The 23,121-nt window shown below is 42.0% G+C and overlaps 4 protein-coding genes across 6 annotated transcripts; 1 reads left to right on the forward strand and 3 right to left on the reverse strand.

The window, feature by feature from the left end:
• The first annotated feature begins 591 nt into the window (after positions 1–591).
• LOC148176917 (large ribosomal subunit protein mL63) lies at positions 592–1,275 on the forward strand. Its single transcript, XM_088032697.1, has 2 exons — positions 592–1,012; positions 1,058–1,275. Exons 1-2 carry the CDS (start codon positions 839–841, stop codon positions 1,199–1,201), a joined length of 318 nt encoding a protein of 105 aa, XP_087888823.1. The 5' UTR covers positions 592–838; the 3' UTR covers positions 1,202–1,275.
• Positions 1,199–6,007, reverse strand: LOC148176918 (apoptosis-inducing factor 3). 2 transcript variants are annotated; one of them, XM_088032678.1, is made up of 3 exons: positions 5,788–6,007; positions 5,296–5,556; positions 1,199–2,657 (listed from the first exon to the last, which is right to left on the reverse strand). In XM_088032678.1, exons 1-3 carry the CDS (start codon positions 5,933–5,935, stop codon positions 1,306–1,308), a joined length of 1,761 nt encoding a protein of 586 aa, XP_087888804.1. In that variant the 5' UTR covers positions 5,936–6,007; the 3' UTR covers positions 1,199–1,305. The 2 variants fall into 2 exon arrangements, with proteins under 2 accessions (XP_087888804.1, XP_087888806.1); XM_088032680.1 differs by lacking the exon at positions 5,788–6,007 and adding an exon at positions 5,617–5,768.
• Positions 6,008–6,175: 168 nt separating this feature from the next.
• On the reverse strand, positions 6,176–9,240 carry vib (phosphatidylinositol transfer protein vib). Of its 2 annotated transcripts, none has more exons than XM_088032687.1 (6): positions 9,097–9,240; positions 8,759–8,789; positions 8,444–8,707; positions 7,957–8,034; positions 7,204–7,493; positions 6,176–7,153 (listed from the first exon to the last, which is right to left on the reverse strand). In XM_088032687.1, the coding sequence occupies exons 1-6, from the start codon at positions 9,111–9,113 to the stop codon at positions 7,015–7,017; spliced, it is 819 nt and encodes a 272-aa protein (XP_087888813.1). In that variant the 5' UTR covers positions 9,114–9,240; the 3' UTR covers positions 6,176–7,014. The 2 variants fall into 2 exon arrangements, with proteins under 2 accessions (XP_087888813.1, XP_087888812.1); XM_088032686.1 differs by lacking the exon at positions 7,957–8,034 and adding an exon at positions 8,141–8,218.
• Positions 9,241–10,499: 1,259 nt separating this feature from the next.
• On the reverse strand, positions 10,500–22,842 carry Wnk (Wnk kinase; the record flags this gene model as incomplete). The annotated part of the gene is made up of 17 exons (XM_088032673.1): positions 10,500–10,620; positions 10,669–10,692; positions 10,754–10,844; positions 10,986–11,729; positions 11,872–11,900; positions 11,951–12,404; positions 15,084–15,185; positions 15,236–15,353; positions 15,403–16,634; positions 16,726–16,785; positions 16,878–17,513; positions 17,558–19,744; positions 19,790–20,089; positions 20,137–20,301; positions 20,350–21,524; positions 21,881–22,578; positions 22,652–22,842. Coding segments are annotated over 17 exons (8,223 nt in total), but the record flags the coding sequence as incomplete, so codon positions are not given.
• Positions 22,843–23,121: the final 279 nt, after the last annotated feature.

Below are 23,121 nucleotides of genomic sequence, written 5' to 3' on the forward strand. Positions count from 1 at the left end.
AAACCCAAATCACATAACACAAACATTACAACATTTGCAACAGGAATGGAACAAATTACACGATGAAAATTTTAAAATATGTGAAATTATAGGTACCCAAATATGTACATGAATTATGAATATATATTCGGCCATGTTCAGATATTGTCAATTATTACATTAATATTCTTTTTTTTTCAAAATTGTCTACTATTTAAGTGATTACAGTCAAGAGCAAAATATTTTAGTCATGTTGACATTTATAGTTTATTACATATTTATTTCCGACAAACGTTATAATAACGCGATTGTACAGTCGCGACCAAATCATTTTGAATATCAAAATCATTTGATTGTCATAAAATGTAAAGAATTCTTTATGTATTTCATTATTACTGTCACTTTTGATAATATTTATTAAATTCGCACGTCAATAAATTGACAGACTACACTCAAATTTTCGACATTTAAATTTTATAAAATTTGTGGACACTAAAGTTGTCAATTTTCAAAAGTCTGTCAAGAAATAATAAGTAAATTAAATAATCGTAACAAAAAATTTAAAACCTTTAAATTTTTCGTGCTGCAAGATAGTTTCCCCTGCAACCACCTTGGCGCTATTATGTGTGAAGTTTCTTGTCTAAGGATACGTAGTTCATGGAGTATCTACTCTAGGGTTTATTCTGTGGTTTAGACTTTTGTTCTTAGCACCATAAACATCGCAGAAAGGTTGTTTTCCTTAATTAGTCGCCTAATTTTTCATACAACGGAAAATTTCCCCAAAACTGCGAATTTCCGCCGTTTTCATCTTAACATAACCTCACTTCCTTGTGTCAAAAAGTGAGGTTATCCTCCCGTCATGCGACTCTTCCAAGCTCTGTGCCGCCGAAAGCACATGCCCAACGGCCACATCTGGAGCGGTAAGAACCGCCTCAGTAAACCGGTGACGATCCGCGACGTGGTGAAACTCCGCAATGAGTTTGAAATCGAAGAAAAGAACATGTTTTTGTTGAGACACCCATATTTGACTACGGTGAGTTACAGCCTCTCGGAACCCCCATGAGTGTCTTTCTTTTAGGAACAATCATCAGGACACGCTCGAGCGCTGGGGAAGAACGAGGCGAATCTCTTGAATATTCTCCAGAAGAAGAAGGATTTCAAAGAAAATATCACTGTGGAATCGGTTTTGGGGCACCTGAGGTACAAAGAGGCCTGGGACTAGAAGTACTATGACACGTTTATTGTGCAACAAATCTATAAAATAAGTAAAATGCAACAGTAAAAAATATACAATACTGTGGGGGCTATCATTGATCACAGACAAAGTTAAGAGTGTAACATTTTGGTCCATTGAAACTTGTCGTCGTTTTCGACGTCTTTCCGGTGAAGTTTCTTCCCTTGGGAGAGAATCTCGGCGAACTGGGAGACGATGGGGTCCCACGCGACGGACGCGGCAGCCACGACCTCGTCTCCGTCGAGGAAATACGCGACAAATTTCAACTTTTCCACGTCTCCGATGTAGACAATATCGTCGTAGCTTCCATGTCCGGCGTATCTGAGCCCCTTTCCAAACAATTTGGTCCAGAAGTAAGGCACCGCTTCGAGTTTCCGCGTTTTTCCGATCATATTCAACGCCGCGATTTTCCCATGGTAATGAGCGAGGGGGTAATGCCCAATCGCTGATTTTTTATTGTGGTGCGACCACACGGGGGCGTAGGCGATGTCGCCCCCAACGTACACGCTCGGGTTGTTGGTTTGTAAGTACTCGTTGACTTCGATGGTACCGTCTGGACGCATGTCAATACCCGAGCCTTTGAGGAAGTCGGTGAGACAACTGCTCCCGACGCCCATGACGACGAGGTCGGCGTCCAAGATGGTGCCGTCCACCAGCTCGACTTTGCCGACTTTTCCGGTACCATCGTCGATGCAGCGTTTTAGTCCCGAGTTGGTGAGGAAAGTGATGCCTTTCTCCTCGAAGAGCTTCTTGAAAGCCCCCCCGATGACCTCCCCTAGGAACGGTTTGAATGGGACTGTGCCTCGGCCAACAATTGTGACGTTTTTTACGTCTTTCTCTGTGAGGTACGCCGCGGATTCTAGCGCAACGAAACTCGAGCCGAGCACCACGACCCGGAGGTCTGGCCGGATGAGGTCATTCACAGGGTGCGCGTCGTCATACGACCGCATCGAGACAACATTCTTTAAATCCGCCCCTGGAATATTAACCTTGTTGGCTCTCAGCCCCGTCGCCACGTATAACCGATCGAAGTTGATCGTCTCTCCGTTGCTTAGGCCCACTTTTTTCTCATCGGTGTTGACGGAGGTGGCTTCCACGCCTTTTAAGACTTCGATTCCGTTGCTTTGGTAGAATTTCTCATCTCGGAATTGGGCTTTTTTAATATCAAAGTCCATGGCTTTGCTGACGAGGACTCGGTCGTACGGGAGGTAATTCTCCTTGCAGACGAGGGTGATTTTACCGGTGAAGCCTTCTTGGCGGAGGGTTTCTACACAGACAGCCCCCGAGGGACCCCCACCGATGACAACGAGGTTTTGGGCTTCGCGACTTTCGTGTTTTGTCATGGGTTTGATGCGTTTGTTGGAGGCAAGTTCGGAGCGGCGGGCGCGGACTTTGACGTTGTCGTCTTCGACGGTAACTTGGTAGCAGGGGAGCGAGTCCAGACCTGGAAAAGAGAGAAAAAAGTTAGGTTTGCGAAGTGGCAACATTATCCGGCTCAAAGGACCAGATCTTTTTAATTACAAATTTCCTTCATTTTCAAGTTTCAACTATCCAGACTACATAAAGTTTTAAACTGTTGAATCATTCAGGTTTAGGTTTCATACTTTAAACTTAGATTTAAATTCGGCCAAAAGTTTCGATGGTTTTAACCTGCAAAAATTTCGGTCAATTCTTAAAAAGGTTTTCAAACAACAGAATTATTTAGGTTTTAGGCTTCAATACTCTCAGTTTTTCTAGGATTAAAACTTTCCGCTTTTGCTTTAAAGAACATAAAATTTTGTTTCTTTAGATCAATCAACCCTAAAATTGCTTGTCGATTTGTAGACTTTTTAGATCTTAAGCTTAAGGTTTCAAACCGATGTTTACCTTGTATATTCTACTAAAACCTTACAGGTTTAATCGAGGGTTAGGGACGCATGTTTTAGGTTTCAGGCTTCAAATTTCCATTGAAATTTCAAAAATTTGTTTTGGTTGGATTCAACCTGCGCAAGTTTTGATCAATCCCTAGTTTAGGTTTTCAAACAATAGAGTAACGTAGGTTTCAAACTTCACAACTCTTAATAATTGATAATCTAGTTTCAGATCAGATTGGCCAAAAATTTGTTGATTTACTAGGTTTAAATTTCCATTTAACTCTTTCAAATTTTAGGTTTGAGCTTCGAACTGATTATTAACTTCAAATTTTTGATTGTCAAAGAATGGAATCAGTTAGGTTTCAGGTTTTAAATGATTACAAAAACCAATTTATTTCCTTGGAAAAAATGGAGCTCAGGTTTAGGCTTCGAAGCTAATACGCCAAAATTGTCGTCGGATTTTAAACTTTATTTTTTGATATGAATAACATCATTTTTTTATAATTCTACAATTGCTTAGGATGTCACTCTGTACAATTTCTTAGGTTTTAGGCTTCAGGTTTCAAACTAATGATTATACTCTACTAAAGCTTTACTTTTAGGCTACAAAAATTACCAGTTAGCTACAGATTTTAAGGTTTAACGTACACTCCGCTTTATTTTCATCTTCCAATTATTATTTTTCAGATTTTAGAAATCACAACAGCGAGAATACTTGCGCTGAGTCGAGTCGCAGGTTTTAGGTTTCAGACTACAAAGTTCGATTTTAAATTTTAATTATGTACTCTTCTAAATTTTAAGTTTCAGGCTCCCAACTTGATACTTTGCATGGCGTTACTAAATTCCAATTTCTGATTGTCAAATTTATCATTCGATAGGTTTCAGGTTCCAATTTTTTGGAAAATCAATTAATTTCCTAGGCTGAAAAGGATCTCAGGTGTAGGCTTCAACTATTGATACTTCAATATTATCAATATTATTATTTTTTTGTTTTAAAAAACATCAAATTTCAGCTTTAGAATTCCTTAGGATGTCGGTTTGTATATTCTTTTAAGTGTTAGGTTTCATGTTTTAAATTTCACATCATCGAGATTGCTTGCGTGAATCGTATGTTTTAGGTTTCAGGCTTTTAAATTCTGTTTAAATTTAACCAAAAGCTTGTTTTGATTAGTTTCGGCTTGAAAAAATTGATTAATTCCTTAGATTTTCAGCCAGCAGAATAACATTTTTTAGGCTTCAAAATTCTTGATTTTCAATTTAGGTTTATAGCTAGAATGTCAAAAAATGTTGATTTTCTAAGTTTAAAATTTTTGGTTTGACTCTTTAAAATTTTAGGTTTTGCATTAGGTTATAATTTAATACGCAGAAAAGGACCTGAGGTTTAGGCTTCAAATTTTATTAGATGACCCAGTTCTAGAATTTTTTAGGCTTCGCATTTCAAACTGATGATTATACCCGATCAAAACCTGTTTTTAGGGTACAAAAACCAAGTCAGCTAAAAAAAATAGGTCTCAGGTTTCAAACTTCACAACATCGAGAGTGCTAGCGTTGACAGTCGCATGTTTTAGGCGTTAGACGTCAAACCGAAATTTCAGTTTTAGGTTGCAAGTCATCCAAAAATTTGTGATACTAAGTCTAGATTGTATAAAATCAGTGTCACCAACTTAAAAAAAGCAAAAACTAGAACATAATGCAATTTGGTTACGTAACGACCAATTATGTTAATAATCTGAATAATGAGAAACCGGTCCTTATAATCGATTCCAAGTATTCAAATGAGTCATCGTCATTTACATAGTTAGGACTATAAAGTAAATAAAAGTGACCTAGACTTGGCAAAGTATCGATAATTGCACTTTATTGCAGGTGAAATACAATCATTAGAATTACACGCAATTGATAGTCATGTTAAGTTTACAATTTGATTGATAGCGGTGTGATCAATAAACCACTTATCGTCGTAAAAACACCACTTTATCGCTTATGCAACAAAAACACGCGTGTTTCTTATGTTTGTATCGTAAATTTGATGCACTAATGATGGTGTAAAATGCAGCGTAACTATTTATAATCACTGCAATTCGGTGACCTTGCCCAAGGGGGCCACACTAACGACCACTTTAAATACTTTTGTTTGACATTCCCATAAAAATTAATTGCACGGGTCATGCGATCGGATCAAAGGTGCCGCCCCCCAGCCAAATTTCTTATCACTGATAAGACACTTACCTGGGAAGTCCTCGATATCTCCATTGAGTATGTTGAAACATGCCCCGTGCCACTGGCAACGGATCCTCCCGTCCCCTAGCGCGCCCCCGGTCAAGGGGGCCCCATAATGCGTGCATTTCGTCCCCAAAGCGCTGAGTTTCCCTTTCTGTCGCACCAATAAGACTCTTCCGGCGTCCCCCAAGTCAAAAGTCTTCATTTGGTTCTCCTGGATGTCGCAGTCCTTGCAGACCACTCCTTCCACGAAGTCATCGCCGTCGGTAGCTGAAAACCATCGATATATTTGAAAATACTTGAAAACCTGAGCGGAAATTGTCAGCGCACTGTACATGTTGGAGTCCTTGGATCAATAAAGGAAAATCGCGTTTTCTATTTATAAAAGCGCATCTGCGGGTTTTCTTGGAAAAAGTGGGGCGAAACGGAAGGAAGTTGAGGTTAGGTCCTTCGAGGTTATGTTGTGACACTTTGACAGGTGGATAAACAAATGGCACTCACAGCGCGAAACTTCAACTTTGGACGTTGAGCATCCCATTTTTCTTCGGTTTTTCCACGTTAAGAAGCTGAGAGCATGGAAAAGCGGAGCGGTACGCACGGACGAGTTACTACTTTCTAAAAATTTATTAAGTGAAAGGAAACGTTTCATTGTTGCTATCTTGTGTGACGTAACGTTCAAGGTTATTCGCACTCGCGGCTTGCGGCGGACCTGAATCACGTTTCGATAACTTGAGATAAATCAGCACCGGATTTATCGAGTTCATCGGATTATTTGGAGCGTTTTCAAATTGATTTTTGGGGTCAGTGGCAAAGGCGCCGCACTTTTCTTTCGTTTACCGGCACGTTGATTGCCGGCGGACGATAGGTGGCGTTGGAGTGAAAAAGTCACTAACATGGTTACTCCTAGTTTTATTAACGTTTTGTGTACAACTTTTTACACAGTATTACATACATACTTGAACTAGAAACTAGAATGCTTTTAAAATTAATAGTTTACACGTACACATTTAAAAATGCCAACATGAATTACGGGAACTGTAGCCACGTATATGTATTTTCAAAGTTACAAAAGAATCAGCAGCAATAAAAAACCTAACTATAATACTAACATTGAAATTAAGTAATTGTCGCGCCATGTTGTGACAAACAAGAATAATTGACATGTTTTCTAGTAAAAACCATTTTGACACACCGCGACGTCCTCAGATTTGTCATAGAAAAATGTGTTGCGAGGACGCTGGGCGATCTAACTACAAAGACGAATTTTTACAAGTCCTAGATATATTGTCAACATGATCCCAAATTCTAACAATAAGTTTAACAACTACTCGATAACATTTATATAATGTAAAATACGATGCTGAAACCTGTCAAAATGGTTTTTTAGGATATTGCAACAGAGGTCCGCGAAAACTGGTAAAACAAAGGGAAATAATCAAAATAAATAGAATAAATATTGTATTGTTCACTGCGGTTTTCTTTTGGAACACAACATAACTAACGAACTGTCCGACTAAAATAAACCCATGGTAACTCTCTATCCTTAAACCAAAAAATCACAACGATAAATGCATGATTCGCTTATAATAAAACAAAAACCTCAAATTTTCCTAGTTCCTAAGAATAAAACCGTGCAGACTTTCGGAACAGTTCGCTATGAATTAAATTGACGGTGTAGCCTGTGACGAAATTTAAATTAAATTTTCACTAGATTATATGCAAATTTGTTTAGTCCGTCTCTGCTTTCATCCCTCTCACTTCGCCCTTTTGACGTAACGCCTCGAGCTCCTCCCGCGTCCGGTCTTCTATTGCACGTATATCTTCCATAGTCAGTCCATGCCACAAATCCATCCAACAGAAAACTTGCCTAAAACCAACGAGGCGTAAAATTTATTTTTCAGTTGGCAATCCTGTCACCTATGGAAGTTGGTAAACAGCCGTCGCTCCGATTTCTGTATAAAACTTTCTACCCGATTCTGCAGTCCAAACCATTTAAACTCGACCGTGACCAGTTTATAACATGTCATAACCGGTTGGACGTTGTTTTTCCAGTTGGGGCCCGTCAACGGGCCTCTTCCGGTTTTCTCAGATTTGAATTTCGTCGGATCTTCTTTCTCTTTGTAGTCACTGGCTGGAATGGGATCGTTGGCTATATCTATGTGGACAACTTCACGTTGTTTGAGCTTGTCAGCCGGAAGCTCGTGGACCTATCAAGTAAGCGGTGAATTTTCATAAAAATGCGCCAATAAAAAGACAGTAAAATATTATCTACACATGCAAAACAAATGAAACTATTCAAGAAACAATTTTATAGGTTTTTTATCGACGGTTAAATTTAGAAGCAGGCATGACGTTACGTGGATTAAAAAACGATCATACGAGGATTATCTGATATCTCCACGTTGGCAATCTTGAGATTATTCGTGCAGTGATACCAACCTCCGGACATTAATGACCGGTCTAAACGATACAATTAGTTTATTGTTTTATTATCGTTTGCTTTTGGCTGAATCATAAAAAATAAACAATGTACAAGCACAATTACGTGACCCTGGCGATTAACACAACAAAATAAAAGACACAATGATAGCGGTCCAGTGTACTTTTCCGGGTCAGTGCTGCCAACCCAACGATTGAAAAGTACCTAGATCGTGGCATTCATCCACTTACGTTCTCTTGAGATCCCGTGTCTCCAATGTGCATACTTTCGATACAAATAACGAAATTCTCTTTCATATATCCAGGATTCTGACGCCACGACATCCCAGCACCAACACGAAGCGTTAAATGACAATGTTAATGTGACGAGGACCATGACCACCCCAGAAATAAAAGACAGAAAATTAATACTCACATTTTCTTCGTCTCCCACACCGGAAGCATGCAAAGTTTCGATAACAAGACGAAATTTGTCTTTCATGTACGTTGGGTTCTGAAATATCGGCAGATTTGATTTTGAAATTCGGCCTCAAGTTGGTGGCACTGTCTAAGACAGATCGCCCTTGAGATCGCCATTACGCCGATTGCACGTCTAATAGTGAAAAGTTGCTCGATTTGTTGGGTAATTAAGATTCGTGCAAAAAGCGGAATGGCGAGATAGATAAGAATCCGCGGAAATTGCTGAAAGGTTGGACAGGTTAGAGGTTAGCAAGCATACCGTGATTACGGTGCGGCAGTAAGGATACGCGTTCCAGGCCTCCTCGTGGATTTCGAGACTCCCTTTGGGGGCCAGAAGGCGGATGAAAGCGGGGACTTTACTCGCCAGATGGTAGATTTTGTAGGTGTACTGTCCCGAGGTGTATTTGCCCCCCAGCAAGGGGTAGTTGGTGAAGGGCTCATTTTTGAGGACCTCGATGCCTTCGCCCCCACCAGTATTGTCTTTGGAAGCCTCGGCGACGCTGAATAATTGAGCAACTTGATACTACAACATTGCAATTAAGTCAACACAGCAATTACAAAAATGTAAACTCACCTCTTCAACTGTTAGGGGCAAAGTCACTCTACTGCAAATCAAAAACACCAATTAAGCCCGACAATGACAGATGTCATTATGACTCAAGGCCTTTTGACATATAACTGACATTTAGGTTATAGGTTGGAACTCCCATTTGAACCGGTGCGGATTCCCGAATTCCCCTCTTTTCTGGTGTGAAATCTGAAACCCGACGCCCCAATTTCGACATCATCGCGAATTTTTGCCACAAGAACCGCCTATCGGGATGCTCCACACCGTTTCAAATCGATTTTTTTCAATCAGTTATAGCCACAAATGCACTCTTATCAAACGGATTTCCCATTGATTATACTCACAATTCTTTAATTAACATCTTGGCTGAGTTAATTTGGATTTGCACATGTGAATACAAGCTTTTCGTTATCACAAATAATTCTGATTCACTTCACTTGGACTGCTGTTAATTGGGTTGCATACGGCGCAGGCGCAATGACGCAATCCGATGACGTCAAATACACACATTGGCGTGGGCAGCACACGGGCGGCGGGCACGAGACAACTTAAATTCATCACTTTTGCGACATTGATGTGCGGGAGACCCTCAAGTGACTCATCTCAACCGATTGATCACATTTATTTTCATCGATTTCTAATACTCACAATAGGAGACGGATTTGAAATTTGAAACTGCCGCCAGTAGTTTAACTCACTGAGCGACTTGATGGCATACTCAAAATTAATTTTAGCTCGTTTAACGAGTAAACAGTCCTAAAAATAGCTCAAACGAGATCTTTTGATTCCATCTGGCAAAAAGTAAATTTTTTTCGTTAATAAAATCAAATATTTATTTCCACAAGAAATAAAAATGAATCGTGTAGTCAATTTTATATGTAATTACCACCTTTTACTACTTTTTTATTACCACATGTCTATTAATAAAATGCCCTTGAATTCAATATGTTTAATGTGTATTTAAATTTTATTTCAAGTTTTTTAGGTTTTGGGCTTCAATAGTCATTAAATTCATGTATTTTATTGGCAAATAATAGATTAAGTTAACGTTTACAAGATTTAAACTTATTTCAAAAAATAATTGATTTTTCAGGCTAAAATTGGCTTCAGGTTTAGGTTTCAAAGTTGATGTGTTAAAATTGTCGTCTGGTTTCAAACTTCAGCATTTGCTAAAACAACATTGAATTTTCTTAGTTTAGCTCACTTTGCGCTAGAATTGCTTAGGTTGTCTATTTGTATATTATATCAGGTCTTTTAGGCTTCAGGTTTCAAACTGATATTTTTTCTTACTCAAACTAAATTTCGATTTTTGTCAAACTAGGAACTTGTTTTTTTTTTAGGTTTAAGGTTATTGGAAAAACCCATTGGTTTTCTAGGCTTAAAAGAATTTCAGGTTTAGGTTTCAAAGTTGACAGATCAATTTAGTCGCCGTTTTCTGTTTTAAATAACATCAAATTTTCTTGTTTACTCAGCTCTCAGGATTAAAACTGATTGTCCTAAAACTAGATTTTCGTTTATAAAAATTATCAGTTGGCCAAGGTTGAAAGGTTAGCGTTATTTTCGGCTTAGGTTTCAGTTTTTAAATCTACAATATCGAAAGATCTTAGGTTGATTCGCATGGTTTAGGTTTCAGAATTCAAACTGACTAAAAATTTCTTTTTTTTTTCTTAATTTTTATAAATACCACCTTTTATTGCTTTTTATTATAGTCGTACCAGCTAAATAATAATCTAAAAATAAGACGCCCTTGAATTCATTATGTTTAATATTTAAATTGAATTATATTATACAAATAAACAAATAGAATATACAGCCTTCTTTCTCACTTTTAACCAACTAGTAAAACCGGTCTCACATCTTCTTATTCTCTGAAAAACACTCATTTAGTACTGCTTTGTGCCTAACTTCACCCTTACCTTCAATTTGTCTTCTGTGAAACTCTGTAACATAATAACAAGAAAAATTAAATTTCCCCAACTTCCTTATCAACCTCATAATTACCCATAAACTCCAACTGCTGCTTACGATGAGCTTCCATTAAAGCATTTAGTTCAGCCTTTTGTCTATTCAACATCTCCTCAAAAGTCTCTTTCTGCCAACCCAAAAACAAATTAGAAATCTACTTTTACCAAAAAACCCTAACCTAGTACTACAATGAAGTTAGTAACTACACAAAAGCCAAGCACGCCAACCATTTAAAAGCGCCCTGCACCGTAGGTCCTTCGTCTCTTACCCGTTTTGTGACGAAATACGTTTCCAAATATTGTTGGATTGGCACCACTGCCTCGCACAGTCTCCTCCCGCAACAACATTTGTAAACAACGTCAGAGCTGTTGGTACGACTGTCTAAGTTAGTGAACGCGAACATTTCGTGGTTGGCAAAACCGCCGTGAATTGTATGATAGTTGTCAAAGTCGTCTAAGTTAACGTTTGATTTTAGGTTATGCATCGATGCGGAATGTTTGAATTTCCAGTTCTTCCTTAGAATATCACCAGGCGTTTCATTCTTCTTCTTCTTCCGCCTTAACAGTCTCCGTTTTCCCTCACTGTCGCGACGAGCAGTCTTCCGTTTTCGTTTCTTCAAGTTGGTAGGAAAAGTCACCGTAGTCTCTTCATACAGGTTCTGATCAGTCAAATCCGGACAACTCACATTCTTATCACTCACATTATTGATGACAATTTTCTCGGGAAAAGTCACCGTCTTAGGGGCGACGGGGGCTAAAGCCCCGTTTATATCAGGCAAGCTCGAGGTTAGTGAGTCGTCAGGAGCGTCGATTATGATTCTCGGGTACTGTCGGAACGTTTTCGACAGTCGTCGGCCCCCGCCGAAGCGTCGGGGATTCCCTTCCTCCGAACGTTTCCGAATGGGGAGAATGTGCTCAATTTCCTTTTTTAAATCGCAATAAGACAATGATTTCTGTTTTATATGAACGTGATGAGTACTAGAATGAGGTGCAGTGGTGCCAACTGCATGCGGCTACAATGAAAAAAATCACTATCTACTCAAAAACTTAAAAAAAAATAAAAGCTGACTTCTCGTTAATAAATGAACACAAATTAGAAGAAAGAACGCACAACACTGAATTAGTCAACATCAAACAACGAAAAAACCGACTTACTTTGACTTGGTTGACCTCCGGTGCAAACTCTGCAAAAAAAAGACACTAAATTAAAATCCCCAAATCTCCACCCACTCACCGGTATCAGACGGTAGAGTGGCTCCCAAAATATTCGCCAAACTGTTAAAAGTATTGTTGATGACAGAGGTGTAATCCGAATCTTTCTTTTCTTCTCCTTTCACTCTCTCCGTTTTTTCGGGATGCGCCAATACCAATTTACTACGATCGGGTTCTGTAACTACGCTAACTTTAAACCTTGACACTTTCCGTTCTTTAGTTGGAGGAGCTAATGTTGTGACCGGCGCCGCCGTCGCCGTTCCTTCCGGTTCTTGCGGCGATGTATTCTCGCTCGTTTCGGCGATGACTTCCGAGCGCGAGTTGATTTTCTTGAGTTGGTGGTTGAGATCCGCGAGTTGTTTCACTTTGACGTCCGCTGGGGGCGGCGCGAAAGGCTCCACCTCCACGGCCGGGGACAGGAGCTCCGAGGAGGCAGCGCCGCTTCCGGGGGCACTCGAGCCAGACTCCGTCTGGAGCTGCAAAGGGAAACGTCACATTTGTTGACAATTTGCTACGAAGCTACGAGACTTTAAGAGCCTCTAGAGTAAACTACGAGACCTTATAGAAATCTAGAGGATGCTGAGAGATTCTAGAGTGAGCTACAAGGTGTTAAAAACTCTAGAGGGAAATGGAAGATCCTAGAGATAGCTAAGGTTCTAAACATTCTCCAGATTCTACTGTTACAGTTAACCTAACGTTTTAGTGCGGTTATGGCTTTGACTTTTTAAATCGTTTACAGCTACTTTACCGCAAAACAATAGAATTCTTCAAAATATGTCTAACCTAGCGGTTCATTTCAATGCAGATAAGACCCATGCACTTGAGGATGATTATGTTATGAAGTTTGCGGTAAAATCGCTGTAAACGGTTTAAAAAGTCAAAGCCATAACCGCACTAGATCGCTTGGTGAACTGTATATATACGTTTTGACATTTTTTTCGGAAACTATAAAAGATAAGTATTTGAAATTTTGGGAACAAAAATAAGCGAATAAGACAAATCGAATGACAATAATTACATATTTGTGGCACTTCCGGTTATGCCGGAAGTAGTAGTCAACTTGCTTATTTAAAATGGAACACCCCATGTATTTATTATTGCACTTTCAGATTCTATATCCAAATAATAGTGACTGTAAGTATAATGTGCTGAACTTTAATTGAACCATTTCAGAGATATCTTGATTTTTGTAAAAAAATTACACAACAGAAGAGAAATTATCTTTTCCTGCGACCCCATATGAAAGTGACATTTTCCACACGGTTAAATGACTCCGAAAGTTGATGTTTTCGTTCATACATTTCCGAAAGTAAAAGTCACTAGTGTGATATGAATATATCCGCACAGATCTGTCAAAACTGACAGTTATTTAAATACAAATGTAACTCCTGAATTTTTGTCTCAAATATCTAGACGATTCACTTTAAAACATGCATAATGGTAAAAATGAGTTGGTTAGGCCGTTTTTGACAAATCAGTTTTGACAGGTCTGTGCGGATATATTCATATCACACTAGTGACTTTTACTTTCGGAAATGGATGTACAAAAACATGAACCATCTAAATATGTGAAATACGTCACTTTTTTATGACGTTGTAGAAAAATGGCATTTAGAATAGATAAGAAATGAACTATTGTCGAAACTTATGGTTTCTTCCTGATGATGAAAGGTCGTAGGAAAAATAGTGTACATAACTCGTCGGAAAGTGTCTTTCTTGCACTCGTGTAATATCTGCACTCGGCTGGCGCCTCGTGCATCTCCTTTTACACTTGTGCGAAATTGGTCACTTTCCGTACTTGTTATGTAAATATCTATTTCGAGTTAAGTTCCCTAAAATCTATTTCTATTAATCGGCACGTTAATTAGAAAATAAGCACAATATAAATGTACAATAAAATTTTGCGTTAACTTTATGTATTGGACATCTATTTCCTTTTAAAAATACTCTTTTGTTTTCAATTTTTTTAAGCATGCTTTGGAATAGTGACAATTCAATTTTATGTGAATCTTTTATAAAGAAATTTGGTGGTCCAATGGAAATAAAAAATTCTTAAAAATGTTTATAGAAATACAAGGTGTTTATAATTGTTACTAGCATCAAGGGTTGCTCTGGTCTTCCTGTCATGTACTATTTTGCCGCTTTGTTTTCATAGTGAATATAACTATGTTTAACTACACTTAAAAAGACACTCACGTCAACAACGTTTCAGTTACGAATTTGTGTCCAAGTCTTTGATTTTTAGGTTTCTAACCATAACTATAACAGTTTTCTTTGTCAAAATTAACTTTGCTCTATGATTGAGGTTAATTGAAAATGTCAATTGAATAATGTGAACCCACATTTGTAATGAGCGGCAAATTTCTTTGACTTTTCATAGTCACCCTTGATGCTAGAGAAACATTTGTATTTTTTTTGTAACACAAATATTTTTTTTTTTAAATCGATATACAGGATGTCCCAGAACTCGCGCCCCAGAGAGAAAGGGCTTATGGAGGCAACAATTCTGAACCAAAATTTTGAAACCATAATTTTTTAACTCAAAAAATAACCGAGATAAGACAAAAAAACTGTAGCCAATCCCAAAGCTGAACAGAATTTGAAAATTGGTAACTATGGACACATACTATCATCCATTGGTCAGTTAAACATTAGACTCTCGTTGCCTAGGAAATTGGGATGGCTATTTACTCCACTTCTCGAATAAGCTTTTAGGATTGGTTGTTAACTTTTTATCAGTTCTTGAATACTATTAAACTTAATCAATTTTTGTTTTGAAATTTACCATTTGTATTGCTGTCAGCACCCTCCTTTGCTCTCTGGGGCGCGAGTTCTGGGACACCCCTGTATTTCAGAAATGATGCAATTTAGGTATAGCACGGTATGTAGAAAGAGATCTTCAATTTGCATACAGAATTCAAAAATGCAATAAAATATAGAGTGTGCTATTTAAATAAGCAAGACATAACCGGAAGTACCACGCAAATGTGAATCTGTTTATTCGATTTGCCTTATCCGCTTACTTTTGTCCCCAAATTTTCAAATTCTTAACATTTGCATTTTCTGATAAAAATGGCAAAACCTACATATACGTTTACAACAGTTAAAGGATTAAACTACGAATAAAGTTAGCCAAGTCAAGCGAAGATAGTTACTTTGCTGATGGCGTTAGTGACAAGAGATTCTTGAAGCGGAGGCGGCGGCTGTAGCAGCGGGAATTCAAGAGCGGTCGGATTGGCTTGCGGACTTGACGGAGCCTGCGCACACACAAAATCAGTACAAAAACACACCCTTAACTCGCCCTTACCGTAGTCTGGGTTCGTGCAAGTGGTATCGAAGACAACTGGTGCTGCAAATTCTGAAGCTGAGCGTCGTACTTCACGTCCATCTGCGGGGTAGATACCTGGCTACCTCTCCCGGAAGAGCTACGAAAAAAAAACGATAAAAACACCGCCGCCAACCGCCGCCTCTTACTTCTCAGTGATTTGTTTCAGACTATCCGGCGGCAACTTCTTCACAGTGAACCCTCCTTGCTGGTGTAAATTCAGCGCGTTGTCGTCGACAGAAACGGGGTGTTGGTACTGCTGTTGCGCTTGCATCGACAGATTCTGCACAGACACCGATCCCGTCATTGCTGTAGTTTGTGGCGGGTACGCCGCCAAGTCTACAGGTTTCTGTATGTTCAAGACCATCTGAGGCGGCGATGCTTGCGAAACCGGTTGTTGGTAATTCGGCTGTTGTTGAAGAATGAGATTCTGTTGTGGTTGCGCGAACTGCTGTTGTGGTACAACCGGTTGCACGGCTGGTTGTGCCGCTGTTGGCTGAGCTACAAACTGTTGGTTTGGTACAGCCGCGGCGACCTTCTTCGGATCGACTTCCGTCGACTCCTTCTTAGGATGCATGCTATTCTTCAGGTTATCCAAACTGATTTTCAACTGCTCCAAAGTATTGATCATCTCAGGACCGCACATGACGGGCTCCTCTTTATTACACGTGGACTCCTCCTTCAACGAGCACACACTGACCTTCTGCTCGTTCGGTTTATCGGTATCAACCGGTTTACTCAGCGACTCCACTGGTGCGGAGCTCTTCCGCATCACCTCAAGTTTTGGAGGCGGCTCGTCTTCCGGAGGCTCCGAGCCTCCACTTCCGTAATCTTTATCTTTCGGAAGATCCAGCTCGCCTGACAGAACCGGACTCACTAAAAACCTCGAAATCTTCCGCTGCGGAACCTTCAAGTTCGCTGGTTCCATTTTCTCATCGACTTTCTCGGATTCTTCCTTCGGTTCTTCGGTTTCTTCCGCATCGTTTCGCAAGATAAAGACTTTGAGATCGACTTTCTGGCCAGGGAGCAACTTCAAGTCTTCTTTTCGCTTCAGACTGTCGTTCAACTCGTCCTTGAGGACGTCCTGACCGTCGGTTTCGCTCTTCACGTCTTCGTTGGCCAAAGTAGAAACGCACGTGTCGCTGGAGAATGAAACTGTCGTTGATTGATCGACGCGGTTGTTGGAGACGTAGGTGTTTTCAGGGGTGTAGTCGCTCGCGGTGCTCGTCTTTCTGCTCACGGTGCCGCTGCTGTTGAGGCTTTCTCTACACCGGAGGTTCTGCGTGAGCTTCTCTGACAGAGTCGTCTTCAGGCCTTGGAAAGTGTCCTCGTAGGTATCATAGCCCGGTTTTATCAACATCTGACCGCTACTATCATCCCGCTGCCGAAAAACACGCGTCAAAACAAAGAAACTTCAAGACAAACGAACTACTTTGCAAACAGAAAAAGAAAGGAGTCAGGACTTTACTTACGGATCTGTGTCTTCTGTGAGTTTTTTTATGAGCGTGCCGTGTTAACGAAGCATGCCTGACCTGAGCAGCGTGTAAAGAAAGACCAGGTAAAGTAAAGAGTAGAAAAATTTTTGTAGGTAACATTTGACTTTAAGCTGGCTCCTACGAATTACCTTCTGGACGTACGGTTTAGGGCCATCGGGGACCTTATCAGGGTTCTTCTTTAGCTGCTCCAGCACGTCTTTCAAATGATCATTGAGATGCTGGTACGGCCCTGGTTTTAACAGTTCTTGTTTTATCATTCCTTCGATGACGTCCGTGGGTGTGGTATCGAACCTGTTAAACTTAAAACTAATCGTTTTCTGTTTGCAAAGCAGCTGACACTCGACTGTCCCGTCCGGATGGACGTTCTGGACAACCAATTGTTGTCGCGACGCCGAAGAGCGGTGCTTCCGCTTGGGTTTGTCCTCGGTGGATGTCTCCTCACTTACTTGTTCCGACGTGGAGACGTCCTCTTTACCCTCTTCTTTGCCGGTAAGATCATCCAGAGAGTCCTTTTCAGGAATTTGCTGCTGCAGGATGTACTCCTGTAACGGGGGCTGAGACACCGTCGATAACCGCCTGCTATCGGTAGTCTGAGTCTCGTACGTTCCCATTGGTGGAAGCGAACCAGTTGAAACGCGGTGCTGTTGCGCAAGCTTTTGTTGGAGTTCAACTAGATTCATTGGGGGCGGCACCTCGCCAGAAAGACGATGAGCGTTGAAGTTCGCTTCGATAGAATCGGGGGGCGGCTGAGTCGTCGGGACAACCTAAACTAACTATTAATACCCTAAACTTACAATAAGATCCATACCTGTTGTTGTTGTTGTTCCACGAAATTATGAAACTGTTGCTGCGGTTGGTACACCTGTTGATCGACCGACTGTTGCTGCTGAAACATCTGCGGGTGCTCAGATTGGTACACCTGCGCTGGTTTTTGAGGCTGCTCATTGAACGTTTGCTCGACCGCCGGTTGTATGTAATTCGTCTGCTGTTGATAAACCGGCTGTTGGAAGTTGGCTCCTTGCTGGAAATTCTGTTGCTGTTGTATCAGCATATTCGCCTTTTGTTGTTGTTGTTGCTGCGCGAAATCCTGTTGAATCGGTGGCGCAACTGTCGACACTCTCTGTATCACTGTTGGCTCAGAATAACTTTGCTGAGTTTGAAACAACGGCGTTGATTGTTGCTGTTGATATGTCTGCGTGGCCGGTTGCTGCTGCTGATACGTTTGTTGCGCCTGGGGTTGTGGATAATTCTGAGCGGGCTGTTGCGATTGGAAATTCTGCGCGGGTTGTTGCTGTTGCGGGTAATTCTGCGCAGGTGCCTGTGTTTGTTGGTACGGTTGAGTCTGCTGTGGTGCTTGCTGTTGTTGATAATTCGCTGCAGGAGGTTGTTGCGCGAAACTCTGCCCAGGCTGTTGTTGCTGTTGCTGCGGATACGTCTGCGACGGTGGTTGTTGATAATTCTGAGCTGGAGATGGTTGTTGATATGTCTGCGCTGGCTGTTGTTGTTGAAACGCGGACTGCGCCGGTTGCTGTTGTTGAGATTGTTGATAAGAAGGCTGCGCCGGCGGTTGTTGCTGCTGCTGTGGTTGTTGATAGGTAGCTTGCGCCGGTGGTTGTTGTTGAAATGCAGGCTGTACCGACGGTTGTTGTTGTTGCTGCGAAGGTTGTTGATAAGCAGGCTGCGCAGGCGGCTGCTGTTGTTGCTGAGGCGGTTGTTGATAAGCAGGCTGTGCAGCGGGTTGTTGTTGTTGCTGAGGCGTTTGTTGATAAGCAGGCTGCCCAGACGGTGTCTGTTGTTGCTGGGGTGGTTGCTGCTGATACCCAGACTGCGCAGGTGGTTGCTGTTGCTGCGGCGGCTGCTGTTGATAACCAGATTGCGCTGTCGGTTGCTGTTGATACCCAGTTTGAGCAGGCGGTTGTTGCTGTGAAGGTTGCTGTTGATACCCTGACTGCGCTGACGGTTGTTGTTGCTGCTGGGGTGGTTGCTGTTGATACCCAGGCTGTGTTGGTGGCTGCTGTGGTGGTGGCTGTTGATAAGCAGGCTGGGATGATGGTTGCTGTTGATAAGCGGGCTGGGCTGACAGTGGTTGTTGATAGGCAGGTTGCGCCGCTGGCTGCTGTTGCTGCGGTGGTTGCTGTTGAAATGTGGCTTGCGCCGGTGGTTGCGTCTGTTGAGGTTGATAAGCAGGTTGCGCCGGTTGCTGCTGCTGTGGTTGCTGGTAGGTCTGCGCGGGTTGTTGCTGTTGTTGGTAACTCTGTTGCGCCTGTGGTTGAGACTGCTGAAACGCTGCTTGAGGCGTTTGTTGCTGTTGTTGTTGGAACGCCTGTTGCTGTTGGTAATTCTGCTGGTAACTAGCCGATTGTTGGTAATTTTGATCTTGCACCATCGCTTGATTGTGAGCCTCTAATTGACTATCAACGCTCAATCTGTGCTCTGTTTGCGCAGGCATCGCGTGTAACAACTCTGGTTGTGAAATACTTGAGAGTTTGTGCTGTTGGCTCTCATTTTGAACCTGCAAGAATTCGGCCTGTTGTGGATGACCCTCGACGACGAAATTCTGTTGAACGAACTGTTGCGGAGGTTGTTGCTTGTGGATTATCGGCTGTTGCTGCACCGGTTCCATCGATTGTTGTCTTTGTAAAATCGGGGGGTTCTGATGTTGTTCTTGATAGAGCTGTTGTTCGGGTTGAATCGCGTATTGAACAATCCCAGGATCGCTTTTCTGTTGCACATATTGCACCTGTTCCTGCTGCTGATACTGTGGATCTATACTCTGCTGTTGCGCGTACTCTTGTTGTTGTTGAGCGACATTCGTCTGTTGCGAGATCTGCTGCTCAACTTGCTGTTGCAAGTACTGTTGATACTGTATCTGTTGTGCCAGAGCTTCTTTTTCTTTATTCCTCTGCTCCCGTTCCTTTGTGATTTGGGCGATCTGCCCCTTCAGCAGCTGCGCGACAGTTTTCGCGTCGTCTTCGAAGATAATCCCAGACTTGGCCTGCAAAAAAACGTCAAAAAACGTCACGACAATCATGACAGTTACCATCTCCTCGGAAATCGTATCAATTCGATCGGTTTCCAGGTCAAACTCGAACTGGATTGCTTCGTTTTCTTTGTGTTTATGGGTACGTTTCTTGGGGTCGATCACGCGGAGTCTGAAAACGACTTTATTGTCAGCTTGAGACACGACCTCGACTTTAAGACCGAAATCCTCCTCGAAGAACGCGTGAGTTAGCAAGTCTTTGACTTTCGGACGGTCCTCTTTACGGGGGCGAATACAACTCTCGATGACGTCTTTGACTTCAGGGTTTTGAACCTTCTCGAAACTGGCCGGTTTGACTCCCTGGAAAAGAAGAGTGAGGATGTTGCTAGCGGGTGCTTGAATAGTACCGAAATGACTTTCTTGTAGATTTGAGCGGGGCCTGTACACTCGGAGTACGGGTACTCGCTGGTGGCCATCTCCAGCATGCACATACCAAAAGCATAGACATCGACGCCTTCGTCGTAGTGCTCTTCGTACATCTCAGGAGCCATAAACTCAGGAGTACCAATTACCTGAAAAAAACGAGTTAAGGCAGTTTTCGATGGCTTCTTCTTACTCACTGATTTCGCAAAGCTCCGGTTCTTGAGAGTGGCGAGCCCTAGGTCACCAATCTTCACCAAGCCGGTGGTACCGGTGATGAAGATGTTGTCACACTTAAGATCACGATGGATGATGGGCGGGGAACGCGAATGAAGAAACGCCAAGCCTTTCAAGATCTGGCGACACCACGATTTTAACACCTTCGGGTTGATCTTTTTGAAGCGACGAAGATACGTCTTGAGGGTACCACTCAACATTAGCTCTGTCACCAAGACAATGTTCTTCTTTTTGGTACCTGTGGACTCCCAGTAGTTGTAGAAACGCACAATGTTGGGATGTTGGAGCTTTTTTAGCATTTCCGCTTCTTCGCGGAATCGCTGCCTCTCCGCTTTATTGAGTTTCTTCTCCTGGAGTTCGCACCACGCGACGGCGACCCCAGTTTGCGTGTCCAGTCCGCGGTAGACTGTTTTGAAGGATCCGCGTCCGATTTCCTCCTCGTATTTGAAGAAGCGCCCGTCGGGACTCACCGCGATGGGTCTGAAGACATCGTCGTCGTCTTCTTTGGGTCGACTGAGGTCAACCACCAGAGGCTTTTCGATCTCAGCGCTGTTCTCTGCGTTCTCATCGTTGCGGTGAAGAGCATCGATGGCCTGTTCGGTGATTTCCATCATCTCCGTGCTAACGAAGAGATTCTTGGGGATGTTGTACCTCGTCCCGATCTCCAACAGTCTCTTATCATTTTGAGTCTCTGGCTCGTCTTCAGCGTTAGAGTCCGTCTCCACGGGAATCAAACAAGTCACTCCCCCATGCTTGACTGTCTTTTTGTTCCTGAATTTCTCAGCTAGGATCTTATCGACGTTATCTGAGAGCTCCGTGATGACTTGGTTGGCGACCAAAGTGGAGTCTGGGATCTCCGAGCAGGAGTCGTGGTACTCTTCGTACTCTTCGACGAAGTTGCGGGCGTCCAACAAATTATCAGCGGAAGGAGTGTGCGATAACATTTTCGGAGACAAGACGTCGCTCGTGATGCAACGAAGGCGATTGGTGTACGTGAGGTCCGTGGACAACTTCTTCTTGGTGCTCTTCTCTATTTGGAGCCCGTTCTTTTGGATGATCTGGAAGGCCATGTCGATGATGCCGTCGATTATGTTTTCAATGTCCGAACGGAAGTCACTACTGATTCTGATCGGGATTTCTGGAAAGCAGCCATTAGTTCGTGTAAACAAGATTAGAACGGTCGTTAAGACTAATGAAAGCTGATAAAATCACAGATTGGGTGAAAATCTTCCGGGGGAACTATTTATAGAGATTTAATCCGGTTATCTTGAAAAGTAAATCTTTAATAGGTCAGTTTCAGTACTAATCCAGGATGCATCAAAGTCAGAGTTGACACCTTACTCACTTGTACTTCATTGAACGACTGTCTCGTTAATTCTAAATGATTGTTATCAATTGAATGAGAGATAATAAATTTCTTATAAAAAAACAAAATCAAAGTGCCGTTTTGTGTGATTTTGATTCAATTGGCGATACGAGATGACTAATAGTTACCTTTGGGCTTGTCAACCTTGCGTATATCTTCGCTCTCGTTGAACAGCTGTACATTGCAGAAGCGTTTGCGGAACGGCGCTAAATTCTCAATAATATTATCGTAAGGGATAGAAGAGCAACTGTGCGTCCTAACTTTCTTCTCCAAGTTGAGCTCATCATCGTCAATCTTGGTGAAAGTGTACCGGTTCAAACTAGTGGTCGTAGTGACAACATTCGTAGTGATCACATCAGTGGTGACGGTCTTTACCGTCGCTATAATCTCTTTTTTCGCGTCATCTTCACTGTTGAGAGACGAGCTTTTCCCCTTCTTACTCTTCTTCTTCCCGGTGGCTGGTTTCGCCTTAACTTTGGGCTTCTTCTTACCACGCTCATCCTCAACAGTGTGATAGCCTCGATTATTGGTGATAATATCAGATGTGGAAGTTTGATCGATGAACTCTATACTATCGAATTTCCCCAAATCAGATTGGCAAGATTGGTTTCGAGCAGGGGAGGAGGGTCCGCAAGTCGCGAGTTCTTGCGTAGCCTCCTCCCCCACTTCGAATGGCTTTGACGACGCGTTGGATAATGTTCGTTTATGGCTCGGCTTCGATGAATGGCGAGTCAACGATTTCGTCCAACCATGGAAGCTTTTCGTGCTGCTTTTGCTGGTCGTGCTTGCCTCGCTGCCTTTGCGTGGAATGGTCGGACTATTTGTACTGAAACCAATGAGAATGAGTCCCAACCAATCCTGGCACGCCACGTGGGGCTACAACCAATCACACGACTTACTGTTCCTGCTCGAATTTCGGGCAAGATTGCCCCGTGGTTCTATTTTTGTCCGGATGGCAAGCCTGACAGCGATTCGCCCTTAACGATCGTACATTGGTTGAGCTTCCTTGACCGATGTCATTTCGTAAAAAGTTAGGTTGGTAACGTTTATAATCTTCAAATTCCAGTCTGACCAATAAAATCACTTGGTTTCAGAAAAACCCGTCTAATGTCCATGAAACGCCACACGTGGAGTTCGATTCAGTCTTGTGGATAAAAATCTGCAACGAAAATTGGTTAGTTTCGACCCGTGGCCCGATTGAATGAGACGCCTATGGAGGACATATGTCAAATATTTTCTAGACTTTTTTTTTGACCATGAAAACTGATTCTGGTGTAACAATCGATCCACTTACTTTTCACGAGATTCCCGTGCAGAAAACCGCCACAAGGGCGCAAATTCGGATTTATTTATGACTAAATCATTGAAA

The sequence above is a fragment of the Gnatocerus cornutus genome, chromosome 3, assembly GCF_029298725.1.
Source record: "Gnatocerus cornutus isolate USDA-ARS CGAHR chromosome 3, icGnaCorn1.1, whole genome shotgun sequence".
Taxonomy (NCBI): domain Eukaryota; kingdom Metazoa; phylum Arthropoda; class Insecta; order Coleoptera; family Tenebrionidae; genus Gnatocerus; species Gnatocerus cornutus.